The following is a 14,435-nucleotide window of genomic DNA, read 5'->3' on the forward strand; positions in this document are numbered from 1 at the left end:
ATATTAGCATGGGAAACTTGCAACACTGGTAGTCGACCGTAGATCATTCTGCTGAGTGTTGCCAAGTCTGCATATTTCCAGCCAAGTCTGCATATATTTCCATCCAGCCTAACGTGGAGGCTGCTTAGCTTATTTCTGTCACGACAGTTGGCAACACTGGCAACCATACTGCCGAGTACTTCTTGCTGAGTGTTGCCAAGTCTGCATATTTCCAGCCTAACGTGGAGGCTGCTTAGCTTATTTCTGTCACGACAGTTGGCAACACTGGCAACCATACTGCCGAGTACTTCTTGCTGAGTGTTGCCAAGTCTGCATATTTCAAAAGCCCACAAAAAACACCTTTCAACACACTACTTACACACACTCCAACTCGCTTATAATTCGCGGACCTGGCAACACTGCCCCCCCTCGCGCCATTGGACACACTCACCGTCTCCACACCTTAGCGCAAAACGGTCTTAAGCTGCGCACTTCTTAAGCTGCGCGCAGCTTAAATTCCGAGTTTTTAGACAGCTGGTGGATGGAAAAGAAGCTCCACCTCCGCGGAAGATTTGAGCGGAGGAGAGCGTTTCCGGGAATCTGGCCGTCGCGCAAGAATTCCGCGGAGGTGGAGCTTAATTTCCATCCACCAGCTGTCTAAAAACTCAAGCTTTAAGCTACGCGCAGCCGAGAACGTGCGCAGCTCTTTCGACCGTGTGGCAGCGGCTACACACACACACACGCCTGGAAGCCACCGCCCACTGTGATCTCTCCTCAGGAGAAGAGAAAGAGACAGAGAAACAGCGGAGGAGGAGGAGGAATTGTCGCCTCACGATTTCGCATATTCCTTCTAAATCTCTGTATATAAAATATAGCTAACTCATCGACACTCTTAGTTACATCAATATTGTTCTTCGCCAATAGTTGGTTTGTGCCAAAGTATTACGATTATAGAATTCGCATTGGCCAATTCCATTGCCACGCACATTCACAGCCATTTCCCAGCGTGGTGGTTTGACCCAGAGCCAACTCATAGAAGAGTTACGACATTGAGGGGGCAGAAACCGAGCGCTCGAGCGCTGTTCATGCAGGCTGAACGCTGAACTGAACAGTTTCGGGAGACAAACACAGCACTTACTTTTGCACCATGCTAATGCCTGCTAAAGCTAATGTTGACAGCCTGTGTGTGTGCGTGCTTGCAGCTATGCCTTGCAGGAGAGAGAGGCAGGCGGAGCGGAGGGGTCTTGTCTCGCGCAGCGTGTGTGTGGAGTTTATGCTTTGAGAATTTCTGCCCTCTTCCATGGCATTTGCAACAAAAAAAACATTCTCCCATGTTGATAAGAGTATTTTGAAAAGCACTAAAGCAGTGGTTCTGAACCTGTGGTCTGGGGACCACCAGGTGGTCCCCAGCTACATGATGGAGACTTGGTAACCAAATGAACCCTTAGAGATCTTTCACTCTTGCGAGTACAATTAAACCAAGTGGGTCCTTTTGGTTCAATTTCACACTCAACAGTTGAAACATTGTTAAACATCTGCATTACTTCTACACAATTTGAGAATGTAGCCAACTTAATTTGATCAACATTGGCCTGTTATCTCTCCTAACGGCCGGGCTCCACCGGGCGCGTCAGCGTCGCGTCAGTGTCGCGTCTCCGTCACCGTCAGGGAATGTTCCCTTTTTAATCAATGAAGGGTGGCTCCACTGCCCGCGTTGCGTTGCGTTGACGGAGACGCGACGCATGCATTAAAATTGAACCGGTGCGTTTTTTGACACACGCGACGGAGACGCAACGCGTCCGGTGGAGCCCTGGCGTTATGGTACCAACATCAATACAGTTCTTTAGTTTGGGTCTGGAAGGCTAAATGTCATCAAATGGTGGTCCGTGGCTCAAATGCAGAATAAATAATGGGCCTTGATATGACAAATCTTGACAACCACTGATTTAAGGTATATTTAGAACGGATAAAAATATGCGATTAATTTGCGATTAACTATGGACAATCATGTGATTAATCGCAATTACATATTTGAATCGATTGACAGCCCTATTATTATATAAGACAGAGGCAACAATTGTGCAAATAGCCAATCCACAAGTTCACAACGACCTTGGACATCTGCTATTTCACAACATTTATCTGTGGAACCATTCTGTTGCTTGTCTGGGTGGGGGGGTCCCCAGTTCAAATATGATTACTTTGGCGGGTCACAGCCTGAAAAGGCTCCTAAAATTGCTAGCCTACCACCTTGATATTACCAAAAAAATTGTTGTAACTTGTTGCCTTATCTAACTATTCATTGATTCACTCCCAAAATCCATTTGACAAAAAAAAAAAAATCACACCTGTGTGAAGTGTGGGGCGCTCACTTCGCATTCTCTCATGTTGGGCTAGCTGGTGTCAAGGTGATGGATGTTTGCTCAGCAGTTGCTGATGTCTGCTCAGGAGGTTTGAGTGTTTACTCAGACCGAAAACAAATTAGAGGGAACATTGCCGCGGACCACCGCACCAACCTCTGCAGGGACCCCCCTTATATTAAACACACATCTATACGGAAGCTGCTGGTTATTATTCATATTGAATCAATTCTTGAATTGAATTGATTGAATATAAGGGGGGTCCCTGCGGAGGTTGGTGCGGTGGTCCGCGGCAATGTTCCCTCTAATTTGTTTTCGGTCTGTTAAATCAAGCTACAGACAACACATTCCAAATAACCTCCATTTCCTCTAATGACTTGATAGTCACCAATGTTTGGCTCCATTTTGTACTAGGCTACACTCACCTGGACAGATCCTGTTGTTGTTTACACACACACACACACACATAAACAGACACAGATATATACATTTCAGATAATAGCACAATTCTGAAGATTGTAATCAGCTGGTAATTAATTGATTTGAATCAATTCTTGTTTCTGTTGTATTGTCCCCTGTATGTTGATTGTTATGGACCATGTAGTCTGAAATAAAGATTGATTGATTGATTGATTGATTGAAAAACATGTACAGTAGGCCTATGGGAAAAAAGGGGTAGGGGGGGACTTTTTTTATTTTTTTACAGGAGCCCGTTTCTAATTGCAGCCGCCCGTAGCCCGTAGGTGCTCTTTGAGAGTGATTTTGAAGGAGTCAAGGGATTCACATTGGTAGGGAGTCATCCCACTCCTAGTCAGTGGAGTGGGATGTTCTGAAGCCAGATTGGAATTCGTACATTCGTTTTTTAGTGGCAAGATACTTTTCAACCTGTTCATAGACTATTGTTTCCATCACTTTCGAGATGGAGCTAAGAATAGAAATAGGGCGGTAGTTGCCGGGGTCTAACTTGCTGCCTTTTTTGTGCAGGGGGGTTTCTTTAGCCAGTTTTAGATCTTCAGGGACATGGATAGGTTCATTATGTGGGAGATGATTGGAGCTATGGAGACAGCTGAGTCTTTGAGAAATTTGGAGGGAATGTTGTCATGGCCAGTGGTCTTGTTGGGTTGAAGAGCACTCAGTTTTTTTGAGTACCTCATCAGTTGTTACCATTGCCAGTTTAAAATCGTCTTTGCATACACCTAGGTTTTTGTAGAAAGCTTTGATGTGCTCCACACCAAAACACCCATAGTGGGAGGGCAGTTTGTTAACTAGAGTTGTGGCTATGTTTGTAAAGATGTTTAAGTAAATTGGCCACATCATGTTTGTCAGTGATAAGAGTTTTGATTGATTGAAGTATGTATTAACAGTTTGCAGAATTACAGTACATTTCAAGCACAACTCAATACAAAAACTGTTAAATGTGAGTGGACGACCCAATAAAGCATTACACTTGTTTACAAGAGGGTCCACCTTGTTCAATTCATCAAAACATTTATGGGCTTGTTGTCGTTCGATTGAATGTCGATGTTTGTAAACCTGGTTTTCAGTTTCTGATTGCAGCCTAGTTGATTGTTGAGTAGCTTCCAGAGCTCCCGAAGTTTGTTTTTGTTTTCCTCGGCTTAATCATTGATAGTTTCTTTTTGCAGATTTGGTCATGTTTTTTAGCCTGTTTCACTGTGTTTTTAGGTTGCCCAGCTGAGCTTGGAGATTGCTGTCGAAGCGCTTGGTGAGCTTTGACTTGCATTTTAGAAATTCAGAGCATTTGTTGTCTCTGGCTTTCATTGCAGTCAGTATGTCCGAATGAGTCCATGGCTCCAAGCGGGTTTTGACCCTGATGGTTCTCAGGAGAGCCATGTTGTTTAGTATTCATGTAAATTTGGATTTAAAGCCAAGCCATGTTTCTTCGACTAGTGAGCTCATCGGACCAATCCAGATTCTCCAATTCGTGGTTAAAGGCCTGAGTAACACAGAATATTTTGTGACAGCCGGCCTTTAGTTTTAGTTTTTTGCGGGACAGAGAATATCATAAAATGGTCGCTGCGAATGAACACCTTCATTGTTGAACAAATTATACTATAGTCATAATTTGTAATAATTATTATTACAAATTATATTATTACATATTACTGGGCACATTCTCATTAAAATATAACAATAATGGCTTACATTAAGGCTACAAATACCAAATTATAGAGATATACTTTTATTTGCAAAGTATTTGCATATGCAGCTTTGCAAATGTACAATTCATAATAAATAATAATAATAATCAGCAATTTAAATAAATAAATAAAAAGGGTAAAACTAAAAAAGATGTTTCACCCATGGAATTGAAGATGTTTCTATCATGTTTTGGTCAGAAGACTTTCATAGTTTTATTGTAGGAATGGTAACTGTGTTGGTGTGTGTGTGTGTGTGTGTGTGTAATGGGTGAAAATCCATGTAGGTAGGCCTATGTATTGTCTTTTCAGTGTCATACCACCATTCTGAAGAGCTGTTGTCTTCCCCACATCACATTACATTTATGTTTGACTTTTTGTTTTCAATTTAGTTTCGATTAGTATTTAAAGTGGGTTTGTTTAGCTTAATTTGCATCGTTTATAAAAAAGCTTAGTTTTAGTATTATGTAATAAAAACTCAGAACATCACGGCATAAAAAAATATTCAGAGTTTAACCTGGCACAGCTACAAAACTGGAATGTACATTTCATATCCTGCCACCCAGTCTTTTTATGCATGAAAAACGTAATAAAGATGAAAACTAAGGACATGTGTATTAATGTTACTGTTCTTTTTCTCTTTGTTAAGCTTTCAGGTTTTGTTTTTTTGTTTTTGAGTTTCTTTTGCTTTTCTTCTTCCACATTTTGTTTTCGTTATTTTATTAGTTTTATTTAACAATAATAGCCTTTCCATGAATGCATACATACAGTATTAGGAGAAGTATATAGGGGAATTATGACTACGGTATGTGCTATGTAAGTGCTACGGTAAGTGCTATGTATAACTAGAAACACAGCATGGTTTATCTTCTATAACTCTGATATAAGAAAACTATTAAAAACTGCTTGGAAACAGACAAAATAAATAAATATGCCCTTTTTTCTTCTTTTTAATGGGGGAATTATGTCCTGGTGCCTTGCCGTTCTGAAAGGGGGCGGGACAGCACCCCAAGTTGTGTGCTGCGTGTCATGTGACCCCTCTACTCCCTTCCTGTCTCTCTCCCCGCAGCCCGCTGTGCCGTACAATGAAGCAGACATGACAAAGTCTCCACAAAAAACCTATTGAAGTTCCCGTTTCCAGATCCTTGTAAGAAACACTTCCAGCAAAACAAACTAAAAGTCCTCCTTCTCACCACATTTCAATCTCTCCTGCCTCACCATAGTTCCTTCCTAATTGTTTTTGCTGTTATCTTCCTCCATTTTCACCTCCTGTAGCCTGTAATGTCTGTCTGGCGTGTCCGCTTGTTCACTGCAGTGTACCCCTCCTTGCTTCAGAGGGAGCCCTTCTCCTTCGCTTGTCACCTCTGACAGGATGTGTATCGGGTGGAAAACCTCCTCAGGGGGCGTAGACTTGTACAGGGCCAAGTTGGGGGGCTTCAGCAGGTACTGAGAGAAGAGATAGGGTTGATAAGGTTAGAAGGTCTATGTTTGGTGGCAAATAATTATTCAACTTACATGTATGAATGAAATAACACTGTCTGTTTAATGGAAGAAAAATAAATAAAAATCTACCGGTATTCGTATTGAACCGTTCAGTAGGAGGCTTTCAGTGGTCTTCTTTTTTTTAATCAACTTACTGCGTTCAACCAGACCCATTGAAAGAGAGCCCTCTCAATGATCTTTGATTTTGTTTGTACTTGTTTATAACTAGAAGCACTACATGAGCTGCATTTCATGTCATGAAAGGTGCTATACAAATAAAGTTTTATTATTATTATTATTATTATTATTAAATGTAATTAAATGAGGCCTACTATTCTGATGTAGAAAAGTATTTACACGACACTGGTTGCTTACTGAGGCCCCCACCATAAAAGAATGGATAGATATAGTAAATGATATTTATAATATGGAACAGATCACTTTCTCTCTCAGACTGCAGAAGGAGAAATTTATAAAGTTTTGGTCTAATTGGGTGGAATATATTATTCCTTTGCGACCAGATTTTGTAGCGGCAAGGATTGAATGATTCCGTCTTACTCATGTCTCTTTTTTGGTTCTGTTTTTATTTTAATTACTGCTCACAGTTTCAAATACTCCCTTATGTCTCCCTATGAGTATTATATTGTATTGTACTTTAATTTCTGTACACATCATCCATCTCTCCCATATGCTTTATTTTATTTGTATTCTTTTTTTTGTTCCTGTGGACAAAGAAACACTATTTGAAAAATGGTTGTATAATACGATTGTGGATGTCCCTAAATAAAGAATTAAAAAGAAATAAAGAGGCCTACTGTACTGTAGCTACAATACCCAAGGGAGACTTCACTCTCCACCTAGCTCCAGCAGTCTCCAATGTCTCTCCATGTCATGAAAATATTCCAGCACAGGCAGTGCGCCGCTCCCAAAATCCTCATATGTATGTGCTCATTCAAAGCACTGTTTAAATGGCAAGTTAAGCATCTAACTTGTAACATTGTTTTTAATTGCTTGTACACTTGTAAATATCCTACCAATTTCATATGACATGCCTTTACAAAATACATCTTTTTCACATGTATTATTTATTAGTTTTATGGTCAGACAATGCTACTCCGCTTGTCTACGACATTAAAACGGGTGCAGACAAAGCCTACGACAGCTCCCGACCAGACGTGAGTTTTGGCATAGGGTACGTCAAAGTCCAAAGTCACGCTGGAACGATAAATGCCGAAAATGGCGCTGATTTCGGCATACGTCCATTCTTTGGGTGTAAATCACGTTGATAAATGAAGGCCTTGATCCAGAAAAGATCCGGGTCCAGCAGAGGTTGAGAACTTCTGCTCTAATATCTGCCTTTTAACTTTAGAGAAGTCAAAGATTGTGTCCCATTGGAGGTGTAGGGGTAAAACTGAATATAGTCTATATGAACAGGTATCCAGCACACACACACACGCACATGCACACACACCTCTTTGATGTGCTGGGGTAGTGAGTCTTTAGGACACAGGAAGTTGGATATGTTCATCCTGTACACCACCGCCAGCACCACCAGAGCCACCACCGTTGCCATTACAACAACCGTCACTACCGCTGCCACCCAGGGAGCCTCTTCTTCTGCAGATAGATGACAGGTGGACCAGGAAGGATTACAATTATTAGAACTATTACAATTATTACAAATGATTGATCAATCCACCCCAGTGTGACATGCATTAGGCATTAGGAAATAGGACTGGGTCCTATTTCGGAAATACCAGATCTAGAAGACGTTTTCGAATAGACTTAGATTCATACTCCTATTTTACCGCTGTAGTGCCGAAATGATTTCGGCTCGTCAGAAATGTTCAGTAGCACCGAAGAGCCGACTTTAGGATGGTACCCGCCCCCCGAACCTCAAATCACGTCACATTGTAGGCTCTACCTAGCCGAACCGACTTTTATTCGGCTCTAAAATAGGAGTATGAATCCCGAAAGTATAAAATAATTTCTTAAATGGTAATGTATGCTCCGTAATAATCCAAATTCTGTAAAGTAACAAGTAACTAAAATTTTTAAATAATTGTAGTGGAGTAAAAAGTACAATGTTTGCCTCTGAGATGTAATATTGAAAAATAAGTAAAATGGTACTATTCTAAGTGCAGTACTTGAGTAAATGTGACTTTCCAGCACATAAGGACCAATAACTCACTGCTGCTGGTGCTGTGGCAGGTGATGTTACTGGGCAGACCCGGCTTCGTGTTTCTCGATGTGTGGATCTGGACTTGCACACAGTACCTGGTCCTCGGATGCAACTCATTAAGAACCACAAAGTTCTGCTGGATCCCACTCAAGCTTTTAGCCTGTAGAGGGCAGTGTTGAACAGTAAGTCAATGGCCGTCCATTTACTGTCATACTGAATGGATGTAGTGTCTATAAATGTATCGCCTACTGTCTAAATGGATGTGGTGTCTAATGTATAGTCTAGTCTACTGTCTAAATGGATGTGGTGTCTAATGTATAGTCTAGTCTACTGTCTAAATGGATGTGGTGTCTAATGTATAGTCTAGTCTACTGTCTGAATGGATGTGGTGTCTAATGTATAGTCTAGTCTACTGTCTAAATGGATGTGGTGTCTAATGTATAGTCTAGTCTACTGTCTAAATGGATGTGGTGTCTAATGTATAGTCTAGTCTACTGTCTAAATGGATGTGGTGTCTAATGTATAGTCTAGTCTACTGTCTAAATGGATGTGGTGTCTAAGGTATAGTCTAGTCTACTGTCTAAATGGATGTGGTGTCTAATGTATAGTCTAGTCTACTGTCTAAATGGATGTGGTGTCTAATGTATAGTCTAGTCTACTGTCTAAATGGATGTGGTGTCTAATGTATAGTCTAGTCTACTGTCTGAATGGATGTGGTGTCTAATGTATAGTCTAGTCTACTGTCTAAATGGATGTGGTGTCTAATGTATAGTCTAGTCTACTGTCTGAATGGATGTGGTGTCTAATGTATAGTCTAGTCTACTGTCTAAATGGATGTGGTGTCTAATGTATAGTCTAGTCTACTGTCTAAATGGATGTGGTGTCTAATGTATAGTCTAGTCTACTGTCTAAATGGATGTGGTGTCTAATGTATAGTCTAGTCTACTGTCTAAATGGATGTGGTGTCTAATGTATAGTCTCGTCTACTGTCTAAATGGATGTGGTGTCTAATGTATAGTCTAGTCTACTGTCTAAATGGATGTGGTGTCTAATGTATAGTCTAGTCTACTGTCTAAATGGATGTGGTGTCTAATGTATAGTCTAGTCTACTGTCTAAATGGATGTGGTGTCTAATGTATAGTCTAGTCTACTGTCTGAATGGATGTGGTGTCTAATGTATAGTCTAGTCTACTGTCTAAATGGATGTGGTGTCTAATGTATAGTCTAGTCTACTGTCTGAATGGATGTGGTGTCTAATGTATAGTCTAGTCTACTGTCTAAATGGATGTGGTGTCTAATGTATAGTCTAGTCTACTGTCTAAATGGATGTGGTGTCTAATGTATAGTCTAGTCTACTGTCTAAATGGATGTGGTGTCTAATGTATAGTCTAGTCTACTGTCTAAATGGATGTGGTGTCTAATGTATAGTCTAGTCTACTGTCTGAATGGATGTGGTGTCTAATGTATAGTCTAGTCTACTGTCTAAATGGATGTGGTGTCTAATGTATAGTCTAGTCTACTGTCTGAATGGATGTGGTGTCTAATGTATAGTCTAGTCTACTGTCTAAATGGATGTGGTGTCTAATGTATAGTCTAGTCTACTGTCTAAATGGATGTGGTGTCTAATGTATAGTCTAGTCTACTGTCTGAATGGATGTGGTGTCTAATGTATAGTCTAGTCTACTGTCTAAATGGATGTTGTGTCTAATTTCTATTCTACTGTTTGAATGGATGTACTTTCTAATCCATGGACCATGACACAACATACTGTATGAATGCAGCATGATGTAAAAAATGTCTGTCTTGTGTCATTTTATTGTGTCTTGAAGGCATTAGAGTGCACTGAGATGAGTGTATGAACTGTAAACGGACCTTCTCCTGGTGTCCTTCCTTCCAGTAGGTGATGTTATAGGTGACATGGCTGTAGGTACTCTTCAGTGAAGAGATCCTGAACACTGGGTCCGTTATACTGACTTCCATATGAGACCCGCTGCTCATTGCAGACACTGTAGGTGGGCCAATGGTAGCTGTGGGTGAGGGGGAAAGGATAATGTATGGTGAGAAAGAAAAACATACAAAGATGAAATATGGAGATACAAGGTGTCTGTCCATTACAGCAGGGGTTCTCAACGTTTTTGGCCGGGGACCCCCGAAAATGCTTTGGCAACGTCTCGGGACCCCCGCCCCGCCCCCTCCCGACCCCCATTATAAATTGACTGCTACAATAACCTTAATAATAGAGACAATACACCATAAATAAATACTGAAACCAGATATAATCATTAGGGAAGGTGTATGCATGTACTATGTGTACTATATGTAAACTCTTCATTTCCATTTTCCAGCCATTCAGTTGCAAAAAAAAAAAGAAAAAATGTTTTTTTTTTTTTTTTTTTTTAATGTATTTGGGGACCCCCCAAAATAATTTGGCGACCCCCCGAGGGGTCGCGACCCACGGGTTGAGAACCCCTGCATTACAGATGACATGGAAAAACAAGCCTATAAATAAAATGGCCTGAGTGGATTTACTGAAGTAAGTCATTAACTCTCGGGTAAGGAATTACACATAAAACTAGTCAGACCCCCGAGGCTAGAATTTATTCAACCCTTAATATTCCAGCCTTGTTGAAACTAACCAGGATCAAACCTAGCATCGGTCTAAAAGAAATAATAATAATATAGATCCAATCCATAACAAAAAACACAGCATGCACTCACTGTTTTTATCCAAGGTGATGGGGCTGCTCTCCATCCAGACGGACTGATCTGATCCCAGCTCTGCTCTCACCCTGCAGGTGTATGTGCCATACACCGTGCCGTGGTCGGTGAAATCACAGCTGAGTTCTGTTCTGTTCACACAGCCTGTAGTCACTCTGTAGTCACTCACTGATGTTCTGAGAAAACAATTAAAGCTGTGTGAATGCGTAGTATACCGTTTTGACTTTGGGAGTTTTAAATCACAGTCCTGTGGCCCACCCAACTGACCACTTAACAGCCAATCGGTGGGTTCTCAGAGCAAATCAGATTTGTATAAACGTATATAAACATGTTCATTAGTTGTGTCATTATTTTTCAAATAAACTAAACTGAGTTCCTATTCACTGTAGCTGTATCACAATGAAAACTCAGGTTGGTAATGGCTACACTATAGTGACCGTGGAGCTGAGGTGTGTTTACTGACTGGAAACAAAGCAGTCATTCACGGAACTGTGACGTCAGTGGGCGTGTCCTTCTTTCCCATAAAGAGGAAGTTTCTCATATTTCACTGTAAAAGTGTACAGTTACAGTTTTATGACTGTTTAGAAGAGAGCCACAGTCTGCCTTATGGTTTCTTTCAACGCAAAATTGTTCACGTAACTTGGGTATTTTATCTTGTTATTTCACCTACACCAATTTGTTTCTCTTTGTTTCTCTTTCAGTGTTTTAATTATTTTTCTCCCAGTTTTTATTATAACTTCGCATTATTTTATTTTACTAAACCAAACCAAAGTAAATTAAGGCTATTAACTGTCACTCACTGAGCTAAGTATTCAGTCAGGTTTGTTGATGTTACCAAGATCGAGACACTCTGTAGACATACTATACCACATTCACTGTCTCCCTCTCTGGCTGTATGTCACAGCACCAAATGTATATTCTAGACTCCAGAAAATGCATTGAATTAATTATACTGAAAACTAACACTATAAAGTAGAGTCCATTCTCAGTGAATGCATTGTCTACTCTGTACTCACTTGTACTCTGCCGTGTAGACCAGCCCACCGCTGGTGTTGAGTGATGCATCCCACCTCAACACCAGGTCCATGTTGTACGAGCTGAGGCTGACATTTCTGGGTGGCAGTAGAACTCCTGCAGTAATGCCAGAGACAGGATCATAGGCAGTGGTGGAAAAGTACTCACATTTATTACTAAGTAAAAGTAGCAATACTGCAAAGTAGAAACATTATTTTACAACTTAAGTACCGGAATGCTAAATGTACTTGAGTAAAAGTATTGCTACCAAAAGTAGTTCAACATCTGAAAAGTAACTAGTAATTCAAAACTTGTAACTAAAAAATGTAAATAATTGTAGTGGAATGAAAAGTAAAAATTTTGCCTCTAAGATGTATATAGGCCTAGTGGAGTAGAAGTAAGTATTGAAAATTGGAAGAAAAAAATGTTTTTAAATCCTTAAAAGTGTACTTAGTAAATGTACTTAGAGACTTTATACATACACTGTAGGACATAATATAACATGAAGAATTCAGTGTTTTTAAAGACATTAGTATATTAGATGTGACTAATTAGGCTACTATTAAAAAATGACCAATCATGTGTAGGGATTATAGGGAAGGCTTGCTGATATTTCACCAAATACCTCGATTCAATATTGGGGAGATGATTATGGATGCTTTCACAAAATGCCATAGCTAATATCATTAATTTATTTAAAGTGCAGCCTTTAGAAACAGATTTGTGACTCGTGATGCCAGCCTTGCCAGGATATTCACTCCTGTCTAACTCCCAGCTTTCTGTATTTATGAATAAATAGATCAATAAATAAATACATAAAACAGGTCACCTGAAAATAGTAATTTTTTGGACAAAAAGTGTTTTTCGCTATATACATATACAATATAATAATATTAACATTGACAGCAAATCGTTGCAATGAAACGTAGGCATATGTCAAACTCAAGAGTCCAGTCAGTTAGAAATGACAAATCACTTAACCATGGATCACACAACGGCCATTTGTCATGACATTACGACAGACATCATGTATCAACAGCAGTCACTCACACCTGCCTCTCTCCTCCGTTTGGATAAACACAGAAAGAAAACACAGTCACTGTGAGTCACATATTATAATATTACCTTGTCCTTTTGATCCGCAAAGTGTTGAAAATGTCCAGATAATTATTGTCAAGATCACGGATGACATTTCCGTCCGCTGTGCTTTAGCTTCGTGTCGTTTTTACAACACATGAGAATTTCATGTTCCTTCCTTGTAGTTCAGTCATTCTGTTGACTGGAAACGAAACTAAACCTTCACCATGACGTCCACGAGCCGTGGTAACACAGAAGTTGGCGACCTATCGAATTCCGTGACCACGCGTTACACTGAGATTGGTTCCCTGGCTGTTTATTGTGGCTGGTTATTCTCCAATTTGGGAACCCATCGGCAAAAAATAAAAATAAAAAAAATAAAAAACAGTTTAATAGGCTAGGGTTCAAGTGGTTAAATAAAATGTCAGAGCTGCTTTAACAAACAATATGTAGCTGAATATATTGTAGGCCTAGGTGTTTTAATAATTTGCTGTAATAAATTGAGACTCTATAGTATTTATTTGCAGCTACTGTAAAAATACTATATGCCTATAGTATTTATCAGTGTAGTGTATTCACTGAAGAGACAAAGAAAAGGAAAATATGCAATTGAATTATAAATGCAGTACACAATTCAAATAAGTACAAGTAATAGTAATAAGTATAATTAATGCACTCCAAACCTGCAAATCAAAAATCTGTCTTTGAAAGAAAACATCATAAAGTAACTTTACAAGTATACACATACACATAAACCTACAGTAACAAAGTAAACACACATGTATGCTAGATATACACATTTCCTCACGTTGTGGCAGAAGCCAGCCAGTCAGTGGTGCCAGCTCACATGCATGGATATAGTATAAAGCACTATACTCTTTTCCTCACATTGTAACCTACAAACTCCTGTATGGTAATTGGTAAGGTACACTACAAACAGGTGTACAGTAAAAGTCATATGATCAACACAAGTCATAGGCCTATATGATCAACACAAATGGTGCTACAGTAAATGGCATTAAAGTGGTTCTCTGGCTCATAAACATAGTGGAACCTCTTCTGGTGTTAGCATATCTATCTTAAAAGTGCTATGTGGTTCCCAACCTTCCTTACATCTGACAAAGCTGAGACCCCCTATAAGCCCTATACTTGTAGCCTTCACCAAATAGTGAAAATAGCCAAGCAGCTATTTTTTGCTATTTGAAATGTTTTGTAACATATTTTACACCATGTTATTAGTGTGCTTCACAATGATGTTACATTTGGGAGTCAGCTATGGATTTGTGAAACACGTTTAACATGTGGACTACCTCCAAACTATAGTCTCGCGTAGCCAGACAACTATTCCACAATCTCTGAATGCTATAGAACTACAACTCCCGAAATCCGAGCAAGGAAGCTGTAATTTCCATTCATGAAAATATATTTTAATTTTATTTTGTATATATCCATTTCTGCTTAGGTGCA

At 39.7% G+C, this 14,435-nt stretch overlaps 1 protein-coding gene across 1 annotated transcript; it reads right to left on the reverse strand.

The window, feature by feature from the left end:
- Window positions 1-4,989: 4,989 nt before the first annotated feature.
- LOC306935770 (interleukin-10 receptor subunit beta-like) lies at window positions 4,990-14,426 on the reverse strand. The gene is made up of 7 exons (XM_079518968.1): window positions 13,017-14,426; window positions 11,894-12,008; window positions 10,878-11,053; window positions 10,032-10,186; window positions 8,169-8,319; window positions 7,449-7,594; window positions 4,990-5,941 (listed from the first exon to the last, which is right to left on the reverse strand). The coding sequence occupies exons 1-7, from the start codon at window positions 13,081-13,083 to the stop codon at window positions 5,726-5,728; spliced, it is 1,026 nt and encodes a 341-aa protein (XP_079375094.1). The 5' UTR covers window positions 13,084-14,426; the 3' UTR covers window positions 4,990-5,725.
- Between the last annotated feature and the right edge of the window lie 9 nt (window positions 14,427-14,435).

This window comes from Electrona antarctica, assembly GCF_951216825.1.
Source record: "Electrona antarctica genome assembly, chromosome: 13".
Lineage (NCBI taxonomy): Eukaryota > Metazoa > Chordata > Actinopteri > Myctophiformes > Myctophidae > Electrona > Electrona antarctica.